Source organism: Ambystoma mexicanum, chromosome 14, assembly GCF_040938575.1.
Source record: "Ambystoma mexicanum isolate Mex_15411 chromosome 14, UKY_AmexF1_1, whole genome shotgun sequence".
Lineage (NCBI taxonomy): Eukaryota > Metazoa > Chordata > Amphibia > Caudata > Ambystomatidae > Ambystoma > Ambystoma mexicanum.
Window position 1 is genome coordinate 129,347,634 of NC_090940.1, and position 27,788 is coordinate 129,375,421.

The window sequence follows — 27,788 nt, forward strand, 5'->3', positions numbered from 1 at the left end:
TTTTTAAGGCTGTGTTAGCCCAGACTTTGCTGACCTGGTGCTAACAACTGAACAGAAAAGAAAGAGATTAAACGTCATAAAGAAATCCGTTTTGGTGCGAGGGGTTAAGGCAGGACTGAGGTTCTCCTGGACCAAGAAAGAATACATTTTTTGGGATGCTGAGAAACTGCTGGCAACCTTGCCTGTTAAGTTTCTGTCCAGCCAGCACAGGGGATGAAGCAAGCTGGTGCCGGGGTTCCTTCCCTCGGTCCTGTTATCTTATAAATCCGTTCTGCACGGTGTTTAATTATTTCAATAGTTGTGGGCATCTTCGGGCAGTAGGTAAGGGTCCAAAGATACCATAAAAAGGTGTCTAGGAACGTGAGACTGCAGCAGATCCAACTATACGTTACCCACAGAGCGTACATGACCCCCCAAAGGATCGCTAAATTCGGGGGCACCGAAGTACAAAAATGCCCCAAATTTGGGGAGGTGAAGGCTGGGATGATCCACATGTTCTGGGCGTGCCCAGAGGTTGGGAAATTCTGGGAGGAAGTCAGGCTGCGCCTATCTGATAAAGGAATTAAACTAGATGTGGAATCAGTGTGGGCGTGCATGCTGGGGGGGTTCACAAGACCACGCAACCTGAAACATGTTAGCAAACTTAGGGATTTGGCTTACATCCTGGCAAAGCGAAGAACAGCCATGTGCTGGAAATCAGCCCATAGACCCGGGCTAGAGGCATGGTGGAACGGCCTGTTGAAATGGGTAGACCCTGAGACAATGGCATGGCACGAGGCAGCCAGTAGGGGGAGGATGGGGAAACGGGCCCTCTGATTGCCTGGAGACAAATGGTAGCCACATTGTCGGGATCCTCGCATACAGATTCAAGTGAATATGACACGTCCGAGAACGATGAAGGGGATTAGCCCCAGAGAAGGTAACCCAAGAATTAAGGTGCAAGCCCACGTTAAAGGGGAGTGGGGGGAGGACAGCAATAACACATGCAGATATATGTTTGGGGGAATGTAAATAAAATGCTGCGTTTGATGGTTAAATGTTTTTTATGTGTTTTGTAAAAAGAAAAACCAATAAAAATTGTTTAAAAAAATAAATAAAAAGTAGTGGGCATCTTTGAGGTAGGAATTGAGTTCCAACCTGGTTTTACATCACGTTATATAAGAGAGTGGGTCCGTTAATATTACAGGTATTTGTATGTTAGTTGTTATGGTCCACGGCTGGTGAGAGCCTTGGATGTGGGCGAGGGTGGCGGGTAGTATTGAATGAATAGCGAGAGAGCGTTTGATTCGGACATCTATTTCACATTATTGGATTTTTCCCACCACTGTAAAAGCAGACTTGTCGGGTCTCAGTAGGACAATGAGTCTGGGTTTCATGTTTCCGTTGAGTGGCATTGGCCATCCATGAAGAGGGTTTTCCCTCTTGTTTATATTTGCATATTAAAACTGCAATAAAATAAAAAAATAAAATGAAGGAATTAAATAGAGCTCTGAAGGACAAACTTACTGTTTTAGTGGGGCTTACCGGGCACAACCAAAGAAGCAGTTTCTCATCTCACATGGACAAAGTCAGTAGGTTTCTTGTTCGGACTAGCCAATACCATCTTAGCAAAGTACAATCCTTACTTGTGTCAGGAATTCTACTACTTATCCACTCTTTTGTCTAATGGATAGCGTACTGCCACAGATCCCTCATTTTGGAAATACCTATGTGCTAACTTCACCCAGCCAATCTTTAAATAACCACCTGGGGCACCTGTGCAACTCATGAGTACTAGATATGATGTAGCTGATACATATGCAGATCTGCATCTATCTATTAACAGCATGCCCAATTTCCATGCACCACTGGTGCTACTTAAGTAACCTTTTGCCATGGTTTGAAAAACCTCTCAAACTGAAGGTTTGTAGGCTTAAGAAAGGCAAAAATACAAATAATGAGACCAATATTGTTCTCAGATCTGTGGCAATAGTGTCTGCTGCGTGATACCAATGCATACGGTTCCTGCCACACTCCCAGCACCAGTCGTCAAGACTCGTGTCTGAGGTTGGATCTTCTGTTGCAGGTGGGAAGCTCATGTTCCCCGGTAATCTGGCCATCCTAGACCTTAATGTTTGGATTTTGTGAGATTGGGATACCAGGAAGGTAAAGTGATGCTTTCTGCCCAAAGGCCATACACAAAGGCAGCATATTCTTCTCAGGGCAGCAAACGTCTTAGTCATTGCTTTGATAAGGATCTCAACCTGTTGTTGTGTGCTGCTGCTGTTTTTAGATTTATTTCCGTGGTTTATGGCCAAGAGTGGCCTCAATATGAGAGTGTTCACGTGATGTTGATGTATTAACACTGTTTTGTTGTGCTCTCCTGAAAAGTAGATACTAATGTGTGATCCCAACAGTTTTGCACCTTCTTAAATAGGTGCTTAGCTCCTTCCCTCCTAAAGCAGCTTGGATTGAGCTTGGTGTTGATTTTCTTGATGGCAGCTCCTTTTGACCCTACGTACTCTGTTACTTAAACCTCCTAATAAGGAAGATGGTTTTTCCGATCGGCCAGTGAGTGAGCTCCAGGCATCCTGTGAGGATTACCTTCTGTTACTTTCCAAGGAATGGGGACTTTGGGGGTGATGCCCTCCTTTTTTTTGTTTAATGCAAGTGACATTTGAGTTCCATCCCTTTCAAAGGAATAGTCTCCAGGTATACCTTCATTGTTCACATCCTTCTAGGACTGTTGGGTTATTTTGTCTTGAGCCTCAGGGGGTACTTTGCTTCTATGGTACTCAGTTCAAGGAGCACAAGTTGAGGACCAGTCTTTTGGGCATTGAAGAAGCTCTCTATATATGATTGATAGTCTGTCGGATTTGAGCCTTATAGGAAATTTGCTGTTGTTTTGTTCAGAGGGATGCATGGGACACAGTGAATAAACATTGCAGCCACCCTGAAATACCCAAGGACGTGCTCTGAATCTACAGCTCAGCCCTGCACAAGAAATGAAACCATTATTTTTCTGTGGCTGCCTTCAGGTTCTCTCCTTCCCTAGACGTTTTTGGCCTCATCTCAATACCAATTTGCATTCTGGATTTCGACAGGCTAAAACTCTGTGAGACGCCCTTAGGGTTGACAGCATTCATCTGTTAAGCATCCTGGGGCTGAGCAGTATGTCTGCGAGCTAACGTGCATTTCAGATGACGCGCCAAGTGGTGGATGTCCCTGCAACCTGCATCAACAAAGGCTGGAGGCTGTCGGAATGAGATGTGCTTACTTGTACCTCAACTCCCTAGTCCATCAAGTCCAGGAAGAGGTACTTATTTGAAGCCATTGTTCTTTCTATCAGATATCAGGAATCAGTAAATTGGGAATTTTGAGTAAGATAGTACTCTTTATGGTGATTCAATCACTCCTAGCCCATGGCTTTTTTTTCTATTCATAATATCCACTCGTCATTCCCTCTGGCATCATTGCGTACTTGCTGTTTGGCAAATGGCAATGGTAAGTTCCTTTACAGAGGAGTGGGTGTGGCCATGACCGCATATGTGTACATGTTATTGTGGGCTGCACAAAGCCTTGGTTACATTGCTACGTGAAACAGTTTCTGCTGCCTTTCAATATGTGGTATGGTTCCTGTATGTTCTTAGTAGGAGGGAGCTGTGCAGAAGTAATTGTGTAAACAGAAAGGTAACCATTTTATGTCATACAGCCATGATAAATGTGCTCAAGTTGCAACTATAAACATGGCAGCTTGTTTTGCAAAGAATGAAGTGAGCATTTGTTTCTAACAAAAAAAAGTAAACTCTCAGAATTCTGTTCTTGACAAGTGCCCTCTTTGGTCTAGGTTTGGTTATGCTAATAGCAAAAGCAAAACTTGAGCTGTTTAACACATAACATAGTTAACATTTAACGGCATACAAAGTCTTATTGAGGGCCCAACATATTATGCTTCAGGTAAGGCAGGTGTGGGATTTCAGTAGAATTAGGAGTTGTAATTTGTAGAGGATATGATTGACTTGCTAAACTCTTGCAACTTGCTAGGTTATTTAGGAGTGGAATATGGCCTTATATTCTACTTTTGAAATTATATTTTTGAAATAATGGGCTATAAATCAGCATGGGTTTTACTAGGTAATGAGCAAGCATGCCTTTCCAGTGTTGTGCTACAATTGTACTTTTCTCAAAGAATCTAACATAGAAATGTGGTATTTTCTTGCAGGGTACCGAAGAGTTAGAGGTACGAATTCTGGTACAGGCCCGGCCAGGCCAGGATATCCGGTTAGTAACATGTGTTTTAGACTAATGTCTTCAAGGCCTTACTACACGACCGTCTGCTTTTATAAAGGATGCCATATAAACAAATGTAGGTTTGGTTATGAAACCCCAAACCGCCACATTGCTTACACTTTAATTAGTTTGTCTATGTTTCTTATAAAAAGCTGATCCGACCTATTACATGGAGTGTGTTACTGTGCAGTGTGCACCGCATTCCCGGTTGTTCATATTCATTTTACATTTTCAAAACTACTTCAATGGGGAAGGGTAGTGTAGAGTTGGGTGGTGTGTGTTCATATATGTTAATGTTACAGGCTATTGCAACTATCGTTATGCGTATATTGGACTCCACGTTGGTAGAACACTTTTTCAGATGCTCCTGACTTTTGGGTAGTTACAAAAGAACCTACATCAGCACTGAATGCTTTCGCAAAGTACCATGAGGAGAGAGGAACATACAACTCTGACAACAATTTTTATAATTGCTGCAGTTTTATTTTGAGGTTGAAAAGGAAGGGTAAAAGTGGTTCAACAAGTATGTAGAATAAAAGCCTGTCTTTGTGTTCTAAGAAATAAGCCTCAACGCCAAGTATGTATTACAAGTTTATATGAATATTTTTATACAATAGAATGTGTTTGAATGCTGGCGAAACTAAAAAAAACAAGGTGTTAGGATGCTTGTGTCTCCAAGTGGCAGTGTGCAATGTGGGAAAATAGTCAGTCTCTCTCAAAAGCATGTCAAAGAAATGTACAGTTTCTCCAAGTTCTCCAAGCAATCAAAATAATCTAAGGCCAACTCAAAGGGGGATTCTACTCAGCTCCTGGTGTAGGAGTAATGGTGGTCATCTGGTCCTCGAAAACCTGACTTGGCAGGAGAGATTTTGCTCCCTTGGTTCTCGGGGCAGGCACATTCTTTCAGCCTTTCCAGTTCACAGCCTTCTTCGAGAGTTCCTTTGGGCAACTCTTCGGTGTGGGTGTCAGGGGGGCAGCAAAGGCTTCCTTACAGGCTGGGCCCAAGACTGGCACTTCTGGGTAGGTCTGTTGTGTGCTGTTGGGGTTTTGAAACTGCTGTCACTTCGCTCCAATTTCTTTTCCTGCTGTTCCCCTTGGATCCTCTTTCCAACCTAACTACTCCTGTGCTGCCCTTTCTATCCCACAGAGTATTCCTGACATTTCGTTCCTCCACCTGCGTCTGTACTCTCCACTAAACCAGCATGGTCCACCTGAACATCTTTATCCATGCTACCTAAGGGAGATAGTCCATTTATATCCCTTTCTGTAGCTGTTCAGTCCCTTCTTCCCTCTCTTGGTGGGTATCCATTTTCTTCCTCCTGCCAACAACTCACGCTCTAGGTACCGCTCTCTCTAAGTACTCATTACTCACTGTAATCTTCTCTTGCCTCTAAGCAGTCTACTTTGTCCTCTCCACATCATTCCTCTCTTCCAAGCTCTTCACTTTCGTCCTCCTGCTCCCAGGACAAATCTCCAATTTGGTTTTCATTATACCACCCTACTACACTGTCTCCTTCCAAATAAGTTTGCTCTCATGCACACCATTATTGTTCTCTTCCTCCTGCCACCCTTGTTTCTTCCTCTTCTCTGCACCATGCTTCTGATTCCTTAGCAGACACCAATATCTCCTCCTTTCTGGTCTCCTCCATCACATGCCTTTGCATAGTGTTTCCCACAGCCTGCTGCTCTTCCTCATGCTAGTACTCCAAAGGCTTGACACAGACTGACTGGACTGGCTGCCTTTTGAAGGCTGATATCTTCTTTCGCCTTGGGTGGTGCCTAGTGACATTGGTTGTACCTGGGTTTTGAGGGCTGGGCTGGCCTGTGTATGAGCACCGTCTGTAGTTATGTGGTCATGTGGTCTGCAGGAGCACTTGCCAGATGTTATCTCAAGACCAGCCACTATTTTGGATTCTTGTGTGCCCTGGCGGTGAAGGTTTTCTCTTGCCATTCCCCTGAAAACTCTGCTATCCCCTCTATATGAGGCTGACGTTATGGTGGCATGTTACAGCCCCTAAACCTCTTTGTTCTAAAAAAGTTGCTGAGGCTACCCCAAGGGTCACCTAATGCCATTGTTCACCTGCAAATAGACTTGTGTCCAATAGCAGATTAGGTCACGACCAGACCAGCATTGCACTGGTTTAGGTTGTGGACAACAAAGGGCCTTGAATGCTATAGGGGGATGCATTGAGTCAACTACTGGCCCATGACGGGCAGGAAGCCTCCTGTTGGTTACACATATGAAGGAAACACTTGGGAGGCTCGAACTGCCAGGAATGTGGGCTGAACCCAGTGTACTGGCTAGAGCATCAAGGAAAAGGCTTAAAGATGGTATTCTACAAGAATCCAGGAGGACCATGGGATATTTGTGTAAGGGGTTAAGTCTGGGGCCATGCTACCTCGAAGCCAAGGGGGACTTTGGGTATGAAGAGTACTTGGATATCATCGGGTATGAAGAGTACTTGGATATCATTACCCCGGCCTTCGCGAGATCCCTGTATCAAGAGTTCAGAATCAGCACTCTCAAGCTTGCAGGATTCACAAGCACATGGAGGGCAGGTAATATCAAAATAGTCCCACTGTGCAAAATGGGTGAAGAGGCTGTCACACATTTCTTGTTTTTCTATGACCAATTGCAATCACTCAGGTTGCAATATCTGAAACCTATTCTCAGGACAAGAGGCATCACTAGTATTGTAGATGTGATGCAATACTGTAAATGTATGTCTGAAATGCTGGTGGAGAATCTGGTGGCTAAGTATATATAAAGTGCCTGGCTGCGTAGAGACGGCTTGGTCAAGGCTAGTGGTACACTGGTAGCCTGAGTGTTGAAGAGCAAGTAGGCGCCATCTTGCTAGTTCCTGTCCACTCGCCACTGTCATATTGGTATTTTTGGAAAAAAGCCATAAATCGGACCCCCTCTATAGTTCCTATATCACGTCGACTCAGACAGTCATACAGAATTTACCCTCTCACTGAAAGTGTGGAAGTATGTTGCATGGAATAAATGCTATATGTAGGGATGTCACCTGCCAAGATGTCAGAATGCATCAATGAATATACTGGATGGACGTTAAATGGAATCTGATGAAGACAAAGTGATGTCATGAAGAATATATATGGATCTATGCTGAAACAATATGAAAATACTTAAAAGTAACAATGTGACTGAAGCACTAAGAGTAACATGTACCTAAAGCTAAAGTAATCACAGATCTAAAGAAGATGAATTAGCTTACTGACCAATAACTGTAAATATACAGTAACACACTGTAGAAAGAAAACGTGTAGAAGCTGCTATAGAGGAATATATAATGTGACAAGGACGGCCATAGTAGGAAAATGGAAGCTGGTTCACGCTAAATTTAACCAAGCTACATCAGAGACAGGGCGTGGCTGTAGGATCAGGAGACGCAGGAAAACTGCTCTGTGTGCATAGCCGACGATGAGTCAAGTTTGGCCCTGTGTTAACAATGCTATTTTCAAAGGATAAGCACAGAGCACAAAGATTTACATGGATAAGCTCTGAATGTAGGACCTTCTTCATAGATGGAAGAAGACGTAAACGTCTGTGAGAGCCAAACTATTGGTTAATTAAAAGTGTACAAAGTTCATATGAGAGAGAGTGAGCAAGTCTCTAGAGGCCAAGAGGAGTAACAGCACTCTGCATAATTGAATCAAATAGCAGCAAATGGAAGGCTGAAACTGACAAATTTGTAGTCTTTTCACATGTGCCTCAGAAATCAAAAACAAAGTCTATTCATTAGAGTCTTAAGCTAAGATAGTGGTGTGCTCACACTCCCTTGAATGTTCCAGGACAATGAGCAAGTAGCAAGGTCAACTACAAACGGAAGACTTCGGCTAATAGCATAACGATGAGAGATGATGGAATCATTGGGAAAATGGGGAGTAGTCTGATGGGATTCAAACACCTAGGTTTAGTTTCATATACGTGCTGCTAAAGGAGCCAAAGGTCCAGGGTTGGGATAGTATGCCAACCAATCAGTGGGGTTTGGGGACAACCTTACACACAATTTTGCAGAAGCCAATCAGCTGTTATGTCCACTATAGTCAGTACTATACGTATTTAGAGATAGTTAAAGGTGTGCTCTCCAGACAAGGGGTAGCCAATAATGCACTAATCCTTATATGATCTATAAGTAGATATGTTCCCTTCACCAATACTTTCCCTTTATAGGTTTTGCATTTTTCCACGTAGAATGACGTCACAGATGACGCATATTGGGGTATAAAACCTCTATGCAATCAAGTTTGTGAGTGTGCATGCACCAGTCCGATGTCTGCCAGTTGCTCTGCTTTATTGAATTGATAATAAAGTAGTACTTTGCCATATTCATAGTGTGCATGTCCGATTACTTGGTCTGAGCTCATTATTATAATTCCATCTAGCGTGAAGATGCTTCAAGGTGCTAGAGCCTATTTGTTATGGCATCTTTGTAGTGAATGGAAAAATAGACACAACTGCACTCGATATCACACTTGTTGCTTACTTTGCTGAGAGTATTTTGTTCCTCTGAATTCATTTACTACATGGAGGTCCGGTAATTGTGAGAAAAATTGGGGTATTCTCCCATCTAGACCCCGGTAATTCTCTGTTCAGGTGGCCTGGCGAGGGCCATCGCTTTTGGATCCTAACCATGAGGGTGGACAAGCGAGGGAGGATCACCTGGGTAGGGGAGAACGGGATTGCCCTACGGAGAACCCCATAGGAGAGACGCAGTGTTCAAATAGGACGATAGGTGAAGCGATCCCAGAAGCCTTTGTATTATGCAGGTCCCATTAGCTCTAACCCAAGGGAGAGACAACCGATTATCCCAGAGTAACCCTGGGTAAGGTAAGCTAAAACAAAGACATAATCTTAAATCCAACGCTTCTTTGCGTTTCCCCAGTTCAGATCATGTGAAGTGTTGTACAGGTTCATGCTTGCATGTCCGGGTGGGTAACGCAGGGAATAATTTAATACAAAGAGAATCACCTTTTGTCTACCAAACTAGGGCCAGGGGATCTCCACCTATCCTTTGCCAATCACCTTGTAATAAAATAGCCTTTAAATGACAAATCCCATCTCACCCCATCTTCCCCTCCCCATTTCCAACAAATACTGAGAAGAGGAGGCGGCAACGAAGATTAGTAAAGATTACCCATAGGAATAACATGGAGAAAATAAGGGAAACCTACCCTAGAAAGAACTCAAGTTGTCCCACTGATAGTCAGGAATTTAATAGTGGCCATTCACACCTGACTACACTTGACTGGGTTTTTAACTATAAGAAGTGTGGTCTTGCACAGATGGATGAGCGAGTTGGGCGATGCAGTCTGGACCGGAGGTGCACAGGAGCAGAGAGAAGCAGGAGCTGCAGGCTGGAGGAGGATAGCGTGCAGAGACGCTCGCCCGGTGTGGATTAAGTGCTGCAGTGTGGTGAGGGAGCCAGAGAAACGCAGCCAGGTTCAAGAGAGTGCTTGTTCCCTTGGGACCTGTGTCGACCCAAATGGTGTCTGAGGGGCAGGTGGTGAGACCCTGACCTCAACCCCCGCATATCGTGGAGGGACCGCCTCTGTGATTTTCATGAAGAATGTGAGAGAAACTCAGGAGCGTGCGTTTGGATGAGAGCGGAGCAGGAGAAAGGCGTGGACATTGTAAGCGATATGAAATTGAAAGGAAAGAAAAGTATAGAAAAGCTGAAAGTGCAGCTGAAAGCAAGAGCATAGCAGAAAGTAAAGTTGACAGAACGGAGCAAAAAGTAAAACGAAAGGCAGATCGGAGTGGAAAGCCAGAGAAAGTAAAGAAAAGCAACAGTGCAAGTATGAACAAGGGTGCAAGTGACCCTCAGTAGAAAATGGGGTGCAAGGCAGCACGATAAGAGTAAAGGAAAAGTGCCAGGGGTACGATAAAAAGTAAGGCAAGTGTGCACGGAGAGGAAAGACAATGTATAGGGGTGCAGGAAGCACCTGAAGAAGACAGAAAGAGAAGAAAGAAATGCAGAGAGGGGTCATTGGTCGGAGTGGTTGCGCAGAGAAGGAGCCAATGCCCAGGCATTTTCGAAAGTTTCTTGACTTCACCGCATAAGTGAATGATATGTGCAAAGAACTATATAGAAAAGGCAAGGTTCATCCTGACAACTTGAACTGAGTTATTGAACTTGTGTTTGAAGCTGAAAGGGGCCTGAGCTTGGGGACGGGAAACCTGAGAGGCTTATCGAAGAAATCAAAGTGCATCTTGATCAAACTGAACTGTGATATATTTTGTTTTGTTTCAAAAGCTGGAAGAGGCCTGATCTTGGGGGAAGGGAACCCTGGTAGGCCCACCAAATAAATCAAAATGCATTCTGATGAAACTGATTTTGTGTTTGAAAGCTGGAAGGGCCTGAGCTTGGGGAAGGGAACCCTGAGAAGCTTCAAAAGGAACTGTTAAATTTCTTAAGTGGCGTTTGGAACTTGAATAAGTTGAAGCATGGGGCAGGGAACCCCAATGAACTCGGAGACACTGAAGGTGTTTGAAACCGCTGCAAGAGCCTTGTGGAGAAGGTCTTACGAACAGCCCTGTTGATTGAACACCTTTTTGTGACATTGACCAAACTGCACCTGGTGAGAAGACCACCTGAAACCAACAATGGCTTTTGATTTTTTTTGTTTTATCGCTGTTTTTCCTTATTTAACAAGACATACTATCACATTTATGTAAAGAGTGAGGACAAGCATAGGTTTAGACACAGAAAGACTTTTATTTTGGACTTTTAAACGGCAATGGCAATTAGAAACATTAGTTAAGGGAACCATCCCTTTAGAGTTTGGGGCAGTTAGGCATTACACCAACCTTAGTAAATAAAGGTTTTAAAAACAAACACCTTTGAGTCTGCATCGCTCTTGATACCATGCCTGTCGCACATAATCCATAGAATAAGTCGGGGCTACCATGTGGGTCGTGAATTATATGCATAAAATTGCACCTGAAATAGCACCTTCTTCTTTTATGCAGAGATCTTGCCGATTCTATTTATTTTGTGACACGTTTTTATTGAGATCCCCTGGTTACTCCCCGCTATTGATGTATTTTTACCACAATGAATTGAAATGAATTGTAATTGTATAATTGTAAATTGTTTTATGTGAATGATGGTTTTATGGCCTATGCCAAATAAAGCTTTGTTGAACTGAAGTGGTCTGCTTTGAATGTAGTCCCTCTGTACTTCCAGAATGTGCTTATAAGCAGTAAGCCTGGGGAAGGGTTTGTTTATATAAGCAAGTGTGTGTCACAGAAGAATTGTAACGCCCGCAAAGCTTAAAGGAGTGAGAGAACAAGGGATGCTTATTTTGACCCTCATGCATCAGATGCGCTGTGCATTTAGTGTCTTGATAAAGTGAAACAGTGCATTCATGGGGATCCTGTCAAACGTGCTAGTCTCACAAACATTTCTACATTCATTCCTCCAGCAATGCTGCCAGTCGTATCATGTATCCAAACCCATTGTCTGGGTTTTCAGAATATTGCAACTTTGTTCCCTTAAGGGAAATTGTTTCCCTCGATACTAGTTTTGGTTTGGCTGGAGGGAGCTTCTGACTCCTGTCATTCAAGTTTTTTTTTTCTTGGCCTCCTTTGGTTAAGATGTTTTTTGGGATCCTCAGAGAAGATATCTAGGGCCTGAATGTAACCGTCCCATACCCAAAGGCAAGTGGCTTAGTCACAGTGGGGATTAACACAAACAAGATGGTCCTATTTATGTTGTCCTTCAGTATTCTTATGAAAAGGAATTTCAGAGATTGTACGGTCACCAAGAAATGGGGGAGGGAGGTTGCTCTTAGCCACTCTGTCCTTTATAGATTCACATGCTGTTCGAATAATCCCCATCGTCCAGCTGGGAAACCTCAGCAACATTAACAGTTTAATGGAAACCAGAAACTGCGTTCACTTTAGTGTTCTCTCAGAGTTGTATTGAGTCATTTACCTGGAGCCAATAGGCATTGCCTCCCTTAGGTCCACCCCTGGAGGCCATCTTCAGATTCTTTACTGCATGTTTAGAGTTGGGAGTCCTCACCAAAATGTTCTTTTTTTTTCATCGTTTTCTTTGAGAATCTACATCACTCGGCTTTACTTTTACCATCACGTGGAAGATTCTGATAAGTACTTTATTATACCGCGGTTAATATGTTCCTGCACCCACTTGGTGCTCTCCTACCAGGGACATACGTCAACTGTATTCTTCTAGTGTTGAGTCCAGTGTGGTGTCCCTTCTAACCCTGACCATGGCTGATTTGAAGGCCAAAAAAGAGCCTTTTCAAGACGTATTCCACATGTACGCTTAAAAACATCTATGTGGAGGAGTCCCCATGAGTTTCTTTGTTTGTACTGTGACCAATCGCCAGGCCTCGTCAGTTCTCCCCAGAGGGGAGCACTTTCTTTTGAGGCTAGGGAGGTGAGACTGCTACCCAATAGCCCCGCTAGGGGGTGGGGGAGACCTCAAAGGGAGGGACTCCCCTCCTGGAATAAAGACGTCCATCTGGGGAAAAGCCTCCATACCACCACAACAGCACATAGACACCTACCCTCAAGGACACCCCTTTCATCCACCCATGATAGTAGGACCATGTGCTAAACCCATGACACTGACAAGTATAAGACCTAGTGAGACGAAGAAGAACCTGAGTCATATGGAGTAACCAGGTGAAGAGTCAGCCAAGTACTGTAACAAGGTGGCTCACTGAAGGCATGAAGAGTGCCGAAGAGATTTGTATAGAAGGTGTTGTCGTTATGAGAGGGCGGCATCAACAGTATGAACAGAAAAGCCAAAACGGACAAAGAAGATCTCATTGTGGAAACCAGGAATATGCGAACAAAGCCCAGGAAGTTCAAAGTCCGAATGCTGCAGCCGAAGCAGTCGTGTCTCTCCGGGAGCAAGAGAGGAAAGGCAGGACATTGCCAAAGTGTCCTGAGAGCCGGGAGGGAGCGGACTCACTTGGCATGGGTGTGCCTGCTGGAAGCTGCACCATTGGGTCCAGAAATGGCGCAGAGACCACATGCTTGTTGCCAAGCTGTGCAGGAATCGAGGAGGAGAAAAAGCCCTGCGACCCTGGGAATAGCCGAAGCCATATCCCAAAGGTAGTGGGAATGGGAAGAGGCCCAGCACACTCGAGTGCATCAGGAGTTATCTCCCTTGTCGCAGTGGCCAAATCCATACCACTGCTCGAGCAGGGAACCTTGGGAGTCCTCTCCCTCATCGCAGTAGCCAGACCCATACCACTGCTCAAGCAGAGTACCTCGGGACTCCTCTCCCTCGTCGCAGTGGCCAAACCCATACCAGTGCTCAAACAGAGTACGTCAGAAGTCAACTCCTCCATCGCAATGGCCAAGCCAATAACATTGCTCCATGCCGATGGCATAGGGAGTCATCTCCCTCATCGCAGTGGCGCAATCATTCGCACTTGCGAAAGGTTTACTAGAAAAATACAGAGGCGCCTGGAAAAGATATTTATTATCCAGACGATCAAGCCAAATAAAGCTGGGAGCTTTTCTACTACCCGGAAAGAGTTGAAGGGACTGATGCAGGCTTTTGTCATGATGCCTACCCCCGGGGACCCAGACCAAGTCCAGCAACCCCGGAAGCAGGCATCAAGTTACCCCAAGCAAGCCCAACAACCCCCGCTAGGGGCTATTTGGGTGCATTCCTGGCGCCTATGGCACCAGGCTCATATGGAGAGTCAGTCGTGGCGCCATAGGCACCAGGCTCATAGATTAAAACTCACCTGATGCAGACCATGCTGCAAACTTACCTGATGCAGACCATGCTGCAAGAGCTCCAAGCCAAACGAGACTTGGAAGGGACTATTTTACCTAGGGACTATTTTTTTACTCGGGTGGGGCTGGGAACGAATACTTACCTGGGACTATTTTGGAAGCTATTTAAACCACGCCCGAAGAGCACCACACGCTTCGCGTTATTCTGCATCCAGCAGCGTAACGCTCACCGTGCCTGCAAGTCTGCATCCAGTCTTCTGCCACGCCCGCCTCGAGTTTGGAGCTCCTAGAAAAAGGCAGAAAGAAGGAGAAAAGGTTAGAACAAGAGCAATACCTTTGATCCTTACCTGAATTCCCGATCCATCACGCCTTCGAGCTGGAAGAAAGAAGTTATTTTATGCGCGCCGCCTCGCCTACTGCAGCGCCGCGCTGAACTCGCCGGCCGTCGCAGCATCTTCACATTTCACCGCATCCTCCTGCATGCTCCCGCCGCACTCCGGCACCTAAGGAGAAGACGAGAACAGCAAGGTGAGCCAAGGGAATACACAGAGGAATACCCCCCATAGACTTACCTGATTTTACCACCGGGGGTACTATTCTTCTTCACGGGTTGGCGCAGCTTCCACTGCATCCTAGCCGAACCCCAGCCCCTAAGGGGAAACAAAAGGACAGCAAGGTGAAACGAGGGACTAACAAGGGGAACCCTTCTCACCACAAAAGACTTACCTGATTTTACCGCTGGAGGTATTATTCCCCGAGACTTCATACTTTCTCTCAGCGCCTGGATAAGGGAGAAAGCAATAGGTTACATATGGACATTATTTTATCGGACTGTGTTGGATAATACTAATCCTTACCAGAACATTACCGGTTGCCACGAGGAACTCTTCAGTAGGGTCAAGCTGCAACCTGCAAGGAATCGAACAAGAGTGAAAGTCAGGCATTTGAACTCTTACGAACTACATACTTAAGGCGTCTTGCCAGGAATATCGGAGTCAATATTGTCCTGGAACTCACCAATTCCTTCGAGCCAGTGAAGCAACTGGTTATCTACGCGTCCCTGCGCTCAATGCAGGATGGAGAGCTCATCTTTTCTATAAAAGACTATAAGAGGGTACATCCAAGGTGATCAGTGGGGAGAACAGCGGGGTGGGGGGATTTACGCTCGACTCCACGGGTGGTTAATTCCCTTTCTCCATTTGCAGAGGAATATTCCTACGGGCCAAGCAAACGAAGCTAGGTGGGCCAGTCCAGTCCGTCATCTCGGCCCTACGTGTCACATTGGTGGAGACCGCAGCAGTCCAGTCCAGATCGACGCCTCTGTGGGAGCCAGGTGAGCGTAACCGCTTTCTGAAAAAGTGCTGAATTATCACTGTGGAGAACTTTGATAAAGGAACCCAGGGAAGGGAGTAATTCCCCTGGCCCTGTTTTGAAGGGGCACTGAAAGAATATCTATTTTGACAAGACTGAAGCAAGACACCAGGAAAAAGTAGTCATTCTCCTGGTGAAGATACTTTACTTTTGTTATAGGCTTTTGGTTTAGTGTTAGGGTTAGATTGCTAGGTTTCTGACAAAGTACGGAGAGCATATTATTTTTGAGCAGACATCCTGCCAGGTCACTAAACTTTCCCAGGGATAGGCAGGGCAAGTCCCTTAGAAGTCACAAGAGATAGGTTATTTTCTTTCCTTAATAAAGGTTTGTAGCCCCAAACATGACCCCTCGTTGCCATTCTCCTCCTCCTACATCCTCACAGTACCCAGACCCTAATCTGTATTCCTGCTCCATCTGCCAATCTTTCTTCACCTAGACTCTCAAGGACAGACACGGGAAACGTGTGTCTTGGTGAAGGTACTGTGGCCTGACTCTGCGTGGAGCTGTGCCCCTTTGTGACCTAACAGGCCCACAGAGTATGCACCCTCTTTTAAGATGTCAAGATCCCACAAGGACACTTCCTGTGGGAAAAGGGTCTGATAAGCCTACTATGCCTGAGAAACCTCCATTGTTGCACAAACCGTCCACCCCAACGATGAAACAATAGTCGCCAATGTCTATGAAGCCTTCGACGACGAGAGGGTCCTTCAGCCATACCACTCCTAAACCATCATCACCCAGTCGTCGACAAACATCCTGTCCTCCACAAAGCTAAAACCAAAGACGACTTCCTCGATGACAATGAAACGCTCCAAGCCTATTACGGTTTCTACTTTGTCTCAGACAGTTGTGGGGTTTAGGACTTCCACAGAGACAGAAGGCCTTTATCCAATTGTCACCTGTTAGGAAAGATTTCTCTTAGGTGCCATTTCCCCTCCATTTGTGAACCCTCCAAACGTTTTGCTTTTTTTGGGCTTACCTAACCTGACTTTCTCCAGTGGAACACAGCCTTCAGCTTCACTCCTCTGGGCTTTTGCTAAGTTGTTATGGGGAAACCGACGCATCCTTCAGGCTGTCAGTACTGGGAAACTATGTTTCCCTTAGTCTTCGACTATGTTGCCATTTCTTGATAACTTTTTATCTATATGCCAAGTACCTTTAAAGTACCGCACTTAGGGGTCCTTTTGTTTTATGTCCCTAACTACCCTCTAAGGATTTTTTGGTGTTTGTACCAGTGTGCCTAGGACGAACTGTTGGCACCAGTTTACTTTTAAAGTATCTTTACTTTGTTTTTATGGACCTTACCGGGTTGGGCCCAAGACTGTGGCCAGTGTCGAAAATGGCTGTGCCACAAAGTCTTTTGTTCAATCCTTTAGCCATTTTGTCCCTTTGCCTTCCCCCATGTCGAAAGACCTGGGTATTCCTTATTTGGGCATGCAGCCTCCCGCGAAAACCGCATTTTTCACGGGCCCCTGCATGTCACGTGTGCTAGTGCCCATAAAGAGGGTTGGGACTGTCGGGTCCCAGTCCACACTACTGGTGTTAGTATGTCTGGTAGCCATGAATGACTGGAACCACTTTGGGCTACGATTGGCCCACGTCTGGCATGCATGCAAGAGAGCAGATCTTCCATTGGCTATCTGAGATTTGAGCGCAAACCGAATCTTGGATAAGAGAAGGGGCTCTGCATCCATTGCAGGTCAATCTACTGAGGTTCACACTGAACCTCATAAGGATCCAAGTATCCTTAAAGGAGAGTTCCGGGACTTTTTTTTTATTGTCCCTACGGGTCGGCCATGTGTTTGTAAGCATAAATCGGTAGATCGTAGGAAACTTTCCTATGGACCTTACCCGACTTTTCGCCCCTTATCGCACTCGAAATCAGCCTCCATTTTGTGATAATCCTATCATTCCGCCGCATCGACCTGGCTCACCTGCCTTTGCGGCACTAAATCAAATCCCCCGCCCCTGAAACAGACTTTATCAAAACATTCATATTCCCCGCCTCTATCCGTGACGTGACTGAGCTGCGTAGGCAAACGCGCCCAGGCGTCTTCTACGCGACTCCACACAGACCCCGGAAATCAACACAGATCAGCTCACAATACAGCGCGCCACAATTCGGAATATGAAACTGTACTTTGAAATCAAACCGCAAGATTGTACATTTGGCAAAGTACGTTTATTGGACATCAAATGTTTAGAGAATATTCATCGATTTGCATTTTTATTTGCTCACGTTCCAAAAAGTTCGTATTGAGGAACGCGATGGTCCTTTGCTGTACACAGGGTCTTAGAGCATCTCACAATACAGCGCCACAATTCGGAATGTGAAACCGTGGTTTAAAAGCAAACGGCAAGATTGTACATTTGGCAAAGTACGTTTATTGGACATCAAATGTTTAGAGAATATTCAGCGATTTGCATTTTTCTTTGCTCTCGATCCAAATTAGTTCGTCTTGAGGGAAGCGATGTTCGTGTGCAGTACACAGGGTGTTGGTTTACGATAAAAATAAGCTCTTCGGTCGCACTGATAATCGCATGGCTGTTCCAACAACGAGGCACTAGGCCACCACAACGGTAGGTATGTTGCATCTAACCGTTAGTACCGCATAAGGGCATACTTGTACTTGGCGATCGTCCCATAAAATGGTCAGGGTGGTAACGTTGTTCACGCGGAGAAGCAACTGGCGGCTGTAGAAGCCGTCCGCCGGTGTCTGGTACTCGTGACACAGACAGTAGTGAATGATGTACCTAAAAACATAAAAAATGAAATTAGTCTCACCATCAGATCCTTATTAAAATTATTCATTTCATAGCGAGGGCAGCGCTACTGGGTGTACACAAGTGTTTAAAGGCGTGGCGAGGCATGGAGGGGGGGGGGAGTGGAGTACAAGGTAAGTAGCATAAAATAATAAATAAATAGGGCCAGCTGGTGGCAAGTGCAAGGTAAGTGCAGAACAAGTGCTGGGAAGGGGGGGCTGTAGGATACTGAGACAGTCCCCCAGTGCAGGGGTTGACAGGGAGGCAGTGCAGGTGGAGAGTGGAAGGGCCCAGGACTGAGGTCGCAGACAGTGGACCAGTTGTAGCAGGGGAGAGGGAGAGAGAAAGCAGAAGCAAAGAGGAAGGTTTTGAGGTGCTTCAGTAAAAGCAGATGTTTCTCCTCAAGATAGTGCGCGGTAGAAAACAATATGCCACATAGAACGAACAAGTACAACTGAACCCGTCTTTAAAGCCACTGTATAGTAATGAAATTGCGGTATAAACTCATCAAAAGTTACTTACATTATATTTGCATTTTCCATTGTGTCTCTGTGTAGGGCAGACCCGAAACACCACTCCTTCTTTGCCGACGTTACTTCTTCTAATGAACGTGGCTCATCGTTTCGTTTCTGAAATTTTATTCATTATCTTTTCTTAGTCTTTCAGGATGGTCCCGGCCTGTCAAGGTCAAATCACAATAGAACCTTATATTGGGTCGTGGGCCGTTCCGCCACCCGAGCAAAACATCAAAGCAGCTGACCTTCACTTTGAGCGAGCACACATTTCTAGTTAGCTGCAGTTAGTTTTAGGGACATCTTGTCTGCGTGCCTTTTTTTTTATTGTCCCTATGGGTCGGCCATGTTTTTGCAATACGGAAACATTCTATAATTTTTGTAAAAATGATTTATATTACTGTTTGGTTTAATTGCAATGGGCCTGCAACATGAGGAGACTCGAGAGAACAGACAATCAAATTACAATCATTTAAACCGTGATGTGTATTTCTCAATGAGCTCTGCTTTAGGTGGACATGGAACAGAGGCAATGTTGGGTGGCAATGCAGTTGTCCCCTGCATAGGTTCGTTCACCACTCCATGTATGTGCCTATCGAGGACATCTACGATAAGTCTCTCAATAAACTCATATTGCATATCCTCAAACACTGGTTTGATCACCCATTGTTTACTTCTTTTAGTGAAGGCCTTATTGTAGCGAAGCGTCCCTAAAGTTCCGGTCGTCCTACTTTGTTGACGGCCAACATTATGGTTATGTGCCAAGACCGCTAGAAGAGTCCGATTTTTCATGCCTTCCATGCCAAAATGCAATCTTTTGGGCCTGTACTTTAGGCACATATTGTGGAACACCTCCAAATCTCCTGTGTGGCAGAATTCCGTGAGTCCCCTCAAATCTCTTGTTATAGTTTTATCAAATACAATCTTTTCAATGGCCTTGTGAGTGGGTGATGAAGGAATCAACCACTTCTTCTTCCGTGCCTCCTCTGTGGACAAATGGCCATGTTCACATTTGTGGAAATGCTCATTTGTCGACCATCGATGTACGTTGCTACAGTGCAACATTACTGACCGCCATTTTTCCAGTAGAGTTTCCAACGACCCTTCACATGTTTTTGAGCTCCACCAAAGATGGTTGCTGATTGACTTGGACCACTGTGAAATACCTTGCATATCTTTTTTTTTTTCCTGCAGCCGACAATTTTTTATTGATTGTTTTTGCAAGATGCCATACGTCAAATTGGTGATTTATATTTTTGTACTCTTCTCTCATTGTCTTGGCAATTGAAACGTGTCTGTCCGTGGCTATCAGGTCGATCACCATTCCCCGCGATTGTAGTTCTTGCAATGATGCTACAAAGCCAACTTTCTCCATGGCCACTGAGGATGTACTTTGTGACACCTGCACGACCACCGAACTCACAATTTTCTTACTTTCCATGTCCTGAAAGTGGTAGGTGCAGTACTTGGCTGAAAATCCTGGGCTGTCGCACTGTCCATCACCGGCTAGCCTGAAGCGTTTGCCCGCGAATGTACTTTCCATTGACATTTTTTCCATTCTCCAAGCTTCGCTGATGGCTGGAAATAGATAATCGGTTTGGTATTTGTAGAACTGACTTTTCGCAATGAAATGGATTCCCACAAACTGAAAGAAATACTGTAACTTTTTAAAACTTGAACCACTAAAAAGTGCGGCCGCTGCACAAAGTAGATTGCCTGCTGGCAGTTGCCCCAGCATGGGTTGTGCAGACCATGCGAACGGATGATATTGTGTACAGGTGGCATGTATTTTAAGGTTAGTGCCTCGAATTGCACGAGTCACATTAATCAATGGCTCCCCACATACTTCCCCACCAACCGAATGCCCACATTTCATCATCATAATAATATCCATCAAACAGCTATCGAATACAATGAATTTGGCCTCTTTCCTTATACTGTCACTCTGCATCCCAGCTGGTTCGGCCTGTAACGTTGAGGACATGTCACTCGCATGAAAGGTACAATCTCTGATATCGTCTTCCGCTATGCTGAGTGATATTGATGGTGTTTCATTGTCGTCCACGTCATTCTCTTCCATTGCAACATCTGTTCCTTGTCCGGAGATGGGAGAAAAAAACAATGTCTTCAACTTTCGCGCGCTCTTATTTTTTGCGGGTGTGGATTCTGTGAATTGATCTCCGACTGCATCCAAACTACCAGGAGGACATTCACTATCAATGGCTGGTGGTGGTATAGCTCCGTTGTCAATCACTTCATATTCTTCCCATTGGCACGATGCATCTCCAGTCTCAAGTCCCTGCCAAAAGGTTTGACAAGCAACATCTCTCGTTCGCTTCACTGTCTGTGTAGATCTAGTTCTTACACCCACTCGCAACTAGAGGACAGATTAGAAAAGGGATGTTCAGTTTAAACACAACTTACAGTATTGAACTATTGACAGTGAAAGACAACATAATATAGTGAACAGGACACTAACCTTCTTTTGCTTTCTTTTCTTTGAAACTTTCTTGCCTCGAACTTCAACATCTGGACGCTGTTGCTCCGACTCGTGTGTGCATGTCTCCACTTCCTCTCGCGCTGCAACGACTATATTTTCATGATAAGCACATCCATCACTCACTGAGGCTCCATCGACTCCCTGAAACATAGAACTTTCATTAGTATGTAGAATAATATTGAAAACACAAAATGTACTTGGGGACCAATACCCATACGTACATCTCAATAGCAAAACACGAATGAACGCATTGTGTAGAACATTCAAACGACAATAGTTCACGCATTGTTGATCTAGTTAGATTGAACTGTCAAGATCCATACCTCGGGCTCCGCATAGACTTCCATTGATGATATTATTGAAGATGACGCTTCAGCAACTCCCTGAAACACAGTAATTGCATTAGTATGCTTTTCTATTTTGTTAAAAAGAACATAAACTTTGAGCAGGCGTCAACGGCTCATCTAAATAGACCTGCACAAATGATCAGTTGTCTAAAATAAATAATGGATATGTAAATATGATTCGATTTGCTCGATCGTTGGAAGTGTCACCACCCAGAGATCTGCATCAACTACTAGGGGTGATGTTCTTGTAGAAGAAGCTCCGTCATCTCCCTGAAACATAGTACTTGCGTTAATAAAGAAGGAAGTATAGCGGATGTAATCACGTCATATGATTTCGCTTGATCGAACTGTCAGTATCCATACCTCGAAATGCATAAGAACATCAAGGGACGATGTAACTGCGGTGCACACTTCTGCAAGCTGTTGCGCCGACCCGTAACTGCATGCTCCCCCTTCTACTTGGACTAATGCTCCATCGACTCCCTGAAACATAGGACTTTCATTAGTAATGAACACAATATTGAAAAAAGAAGACAAATAGGAGGGCGACGACAGAAGGACATATCAATGGCTAAAAACGAAAGAAACATTGTGTGTAACAATCACGCTACAAGAATGCAAGATCTGATGATCTCCATCGATGGAACTGTCCGGAAACGTACCTCGAGCATCTGAGTGACATCTACGGTTGTCGTCAATGCGTTGGACTCCTCAGCATCTCCCTGAAAGACAGTACTTGCATTATTTTGGATAACAATAATTATAACTGAAAACAAAGACTAGAGGACGAGTACAAGGGTGTACCATTAGGTAAAATAATTACACGATCAATTAAAACTATTGATTTACATGCCTAAAACAAGTCAGTGTAAGAATAGCTATGTAAGATTACCCGATAGGCGCTTGAAGTGGCTGATGACTGCAATAACGACACGGATGGAGAATCTTCCGCCTTCATATTGAGTGGATACATAAATGGGGAAATTATTGTTAGCTAATGCTACACACTACCGCAAGGCCGAGAGATAAATACGTAAACTTGACTCACCAGTGGAGGGATGTGGACGAATAGAGTGGGAATAGCGGTTGAGAGCAATTTTCGCCTCGCTCGCGGTGTTTTCTTCTTTATTAGCAATGATGTGGAGTACATGTCTGGGCTAAAGTGCCTGCTGCAGATGCGGTATCGATCACCCCTCTTGTCCGCAAAGACTTCTAGGACTCTACTTTCTAGCTCAGAGGCTGGATATCCGCAATATCGGACCCATTCTCTTATCTGATCTATTGTCTTAGGGAAAACATGCATTATAGTACCTTCAGATTTGTTATGGGTCTTCGAAGGGCAACCGCCAATGGAACAGGCAGGCATTATGGAAAGTTCTGAAAAGTAAAGATCAACAATTCTCTATGAATACCAATGTGTTAAAACAGTAAATGACACATAAAAGGTTCAATGCAAGGTCCGTTTTGGTTCTTGGAACTATACACGTTATTCACATGCGGATAAGTATTTCAATAACTTTCAAAAAATAGAAAAAGTAATTTGACTAAACTCAGAACATGTGACTAGTTCCTTGCATGTACTGTCGTGAACGAAAAGAAAACATGGATGCAATTTGATGACTACTAGCAAATAGATATAAATTAAAAAATTGGACGCAAAATGATTATGGTACATGGACTTACCTTGACGAACAAACAGTTAGATGCAGGGATCAGAGTAGTTTCTTGTCGTAGAACAGGGAGCAGTTCACAGGTTGCAAACTGACGAGTTTGCTCAAAGTGGTCACGGAAGTTCACAGAGACGAAGAGCAGATAACCAGCACCTTCACGGGTTGACTAGCAAAGCGCAAAGAAGTTCTCATTAGAAATATGAAGTGGGTTATAAAGAATTCGAACCAGGGGTGTGTTTGTGAATGAATGACGTGTATATGTCGTGGCATTATGTGGATTGCAGGGGGCCGTCCAGCGTGAGGGGGATGCTTGGCAGGAGACACGGGGTCTGGAGGTAGACATGGGAACAACAAACCCATGCTCTATAGACCACTTTGAAGTGTACATGGTCTTTGGCACCTCTTGGCCTTTATCGCTCCCTGACAGCTCCACTTGCCAGCAGCTCAAGTACCCCGGTGCGAACTGCCTTTGATAGGGCGGGGGGTGGATCGGGGCGGTGGTCGTGCAGACAAGACACAGGAAGACTCGTGAATGGAGACACACTTATGTGGATTGCAGGGGGCCGTCCAGCGTGAGGGGGATGCTTGGCAGGAGACACGGGGTCTGGAGGTAGACATGGGAACAACAAACCCATGCTCTATAGACCACTTTGAAGTGTACATGGTCTTTGGCACCTCTTGGCCTTTATCGCTCCCTGACAGCTCCACTTGCCAGCAGCTCAAGTACCCCGGTGCGAACTGCCTTTGATAGGGCGGGGGGGTGGATCGGGGCGGTGGTCGTGCAGACAAGACACAGGAAGACTCGTGAATGGAGACACACTTATGTGGATTGCAGGGGGCCGTCCAGCGTGAGGGGGATGCTTGGCAGGAGACACGGGGTCTGGAGGTAGACATGGGAACAACAAACCCATGCTCTATAGACCACTTTGAAGTGTACATGGTCTTTGGCACCTCTTGGCCTTTATCGCTCCCTGACAGCTCCACTTGCCAGCAGCTCAAGTACCCCGGTGCGAACTGCCTTTGATAAGGCGGGGGGTGGATCGGGGCGGTGGTCGTGCAGACAAGACCCGTTTGCCGCAGGGCCTCACCAAGGAGAGGCCATCTAACTGAATGTAAGAGGATGGCTGCAGGATCTACTACATGGAAGGCAGGGGGGTGAGTTTATAAATACCTCACCCTCCCAGGAGAATATACACTAGATTCATTTAAAAAATCAAAACAACCATTGTTAAAATATATGTTGGGCTTTATTTTAGATTTTAATTAAACATAAATAATAAACATTACACATTGTAAAGTTGAGGTTGCAGCACATCGAGGGAAAATCCGCGGTATTGTCCACTGTCACTGGGGAAATGTTGTCTAATGGCAAGTACCGCACAGGCAGGTATTACTCTCCGAACGCGGTGTCCGAGCCTCCCGTGAAGCCACCAAGTGAAGCAACGATAGGCCACCAGCCTGTACCACCTGTGAAAAAAAAAGATGCAAACTGTATTAAACTGACCAAACTTTCTTATCAATGTCGATTCAGGTAACACATGTCATTTTCCTTAGAAAAAAATTATATCTAGAAAATGCACTATATGGAACCAATTTACATGCGTTCCAATGATATGTAAATGTAATTTTATATGTGGGAGACGACCATGAAATAGTGGTGGCATCACTGACATCACAAACAGAGTATACTTACTCGTTACTCGGATTACGCGGACGAACAGTGCCACGAAGTTCGTGCATAAGCACCATCATCATCCTCAACACTGTCCGTGAGAGGCAGGCTTCCCTGAACTCTGGCAGCTCGGTGATGCATTGCGGACTTTGCTCGCCTTCCTGCTGACTTTGCTCGCTTTCCGAAATGTAGGCCAAGCACCCGGAATTTTCACGGCAGCAGCAGTTCTCCTCCTCAGTTGGCATTAGCTCGCACCGATTGCACGTGCACCAGGTGGAGACGCCGTCCATGCGACATGGTCCAGGCTCTTCATCCGTTGACTGGTCCTCCCAACTGCCGTCCGAATCCCCATCGTTTTCGCGTGCTTGCCTTTCCAGTAGTTCTTCCTCGGTGTACTCGGGCTCGTACATATACGGCATTATTGTGGCCATTGTGCGGTAAAGATAGTAAAATAATTTATAGCGGTGGTACTGGTATCTGTTCACACGGGCTACAAGCGGCGAAGGTAGCTGACCAGAGCACTGAAACGAGTCACAGAATACTCAAAGTAACACAGAGAGAGGAATGGAATCGAAAATCTGCTGCTGTATGTTGTGAAACGGTCTGTTTATACTTATTGGGGAAAGAGGCGTCCTGCCATTTCCATGGCAACACGTCAATAGCTGAGGCGCAGCGATTGTTGACACGAGACGTGCTTGAAATGGGCAGTACGCGTCTGCTGATGTCAGGCTCAGGGGCGGGGGATTTGATTTAGTGCCGCAAAGGCAGGTGAGCCAGGTCGATGCGGCGGAATGATAGGATTATCACAAAATGGAGGCTGATTTCGAGTGCGATAAGGGGCGAAAAGTCGGGTAAGGTCCATAGGAAAGTTTCCTACGATCTACCGATTTATGCTTACAAACACATGGCCGACCCGTAGGGACAATAAAAAAAAAAGTCCCGGAACTCTCCTTTAACAAGAAAGCAGACGTGAGGAACCTCCAGTGACGTCCTAGGAAGGTTTGGCACCCTGACCCACTGTTGTCCAATCAGGCCACTGATTTTTCATCGAACCAAGAAGACCTGCAAGGGCGCTTCGCCCCTTTGGAGTAGTGGGAACAACTACTCTGGACATCTCCTTCGTACCCTAGCAAAGAGCCAGTGAACTGTCCAGCTCAAATCCAGGGTATCGCACAGGAACGCTGCCATCCCGAGTTGATACTCAAGACTTTGGGAATCACTAGCTTGTGGTCCTGGGCCCTCTCCCGCCAAAACCTGTCCTAGATCCTCTGTGCGCCATGCCACGAGAATTTGCGGTCCTTTTGTCGCCCTGCTGTGGTGACCATCACTGAAACTGCCTGCAGTTCTTACCTACTGTGTCTTGAGACGTGCAGCACCAGAACTGTCCTTCTCTTTTCTTTGAGAGCTGAGTAAAGGCTACTGTCCCGCCACGGGCGATCGTCCCGCCATGGACGATTGTCCCGTCCCGCAACCGCTGAGAGCCGGAGTGTCCTGAAACTGCAGGGTTAACACCCACGAGCAAAGTGGGCTAGACTGCCGAAGTTTGGTCCGGACTGTGTCGAGGTTCGTTGAGTACTTGCATCACTTACCGGTGGCATCTGGGCACATCCATCCCCTTTTATGCACGGGAATCCTTTAAAAGATCCTCATCTTGGCAGGGATAGCCTGCGCTCCCGAGCTATTCCCGAACTCCGAAAGTCGCTTTATCTGCAAGGGTAGACCCTCCTCTAGGAATAGGAACTTATTCTTCATGGCCTCAAGCCCCTTCCTGAGCAGCTACAACCCCCTGAAGAGAACCCGCTTTTCGATTTACGCACGACCGCACGTTAACGCACAACTGTACTCACTTCATAGGACTGGACTACATAGGTTAGGGATTGTTGATGGACTACCTGAACTGATATGTCTTAAGCTGTTTCCTGTTACAGGTTGTGGTTATTTTCTCCCCCATCATCAACCTTAGGCTAATCGCATTATTGTATATATGTTACATAGTGAGTAAGCGTGTGTGGTAATTGTTTTCTTGATTACTGTGGTTTAATCGTGTTTTTTTATAAAGGCCTATAATAAATGTATTTCGAGGGGATTGGGTCCTCCGACGTATTCCATATCTATGACAGGTAATCACCACAGCTGTGCTGCTTCGGAAACTTTTCCGGCGTCTGCGTCCTGCGTCGATGACGTCGATACGCCGACGTCTAGGACCTCCTCCGACGTCCGACGTCATCCGATGTGATAAGTAGGACGCACGACGCCTGTAGCCTCAGTTCCGTTTTTTCCGCAAACGTGTTGCTTTGTGTTTCTCGGTTCTAAGCCTCGTCTCTTTGGAGTTCTGTTCTTTCTGGTTCTTCGAACCTGTTCGTTTGTGAATTTCGGCGATGTCTTCCACTTCGTCTTCAACCCCGCGTCCGGGCTTTAAGAAGTGCAGGGAGTGTGGGTCCAAGATGTCGGTGACTGACTCGCACGACGCCTGCCTCTGGTGCCTCGGGGAGGCCCACGACACGGATGACTGTGTTGACTGCCTGTCGCTCACGTCCAAAGCCTTACGCGAACGTAAGAAGAAGTTGTCGGTAGGTCGGGTGTCCAAGCCCCGGAAGTCGAAGTCGGCGGGGCTTTCGACGGATGATTCGAGGGGTGACTCTCCGCGTCATCGTCGGAAGTCTCGTCGGTCTTCTTCTAGGAGTGGGTCTCGCCACTCCTCAGCCTCTTCGAGGCATTCTCGGAAGCGCCGTCACCGGTCGCCTTCCAGGTCCTCTTCCGAGGATTCTGCCCGGCACGTCGGTTACCCCACCAGCCGTGCGACGCCGGAGGAATGGGCTTCCTTCGGGAAGAAAATGTTGGCGATTCTTGAGTCGCAGGGTACTCAGCCGTCCGCGCCCCCGAGTGGGGTCGGCCGTGTGAGGTCGAGAGACGCCGCTCGCAAGAGTGGTCG

At 45.7% G+C, this 27,788-nt stretch overlaps 1 protein-coding gene across 38 annotated transcripts in view; it reads left to right on the plus strand.

The window, feature by feature from the left end:
• Nucleotides 1-27,788, plus strand: part of GPHN (gephyrin) — a 2,801,546-nt gene that overhangs the window by 2,442,094 nt on the left and 331,664 nt on the right. For all 38 annotated transcript variants that reach the window (XM_069638674.1, XM_069638676.1, XM_069638677.1 and 35 more), the window contains one exon: nt 4,202-4,260. In XM_069638674.1, the coding sequence (XP_069494775.1) occupies nt 4,202-4,260 (59 nt within the window). The remainder of the gene's footprint in view (nt 1-4,201; nt 4,261-27,788) is intronic.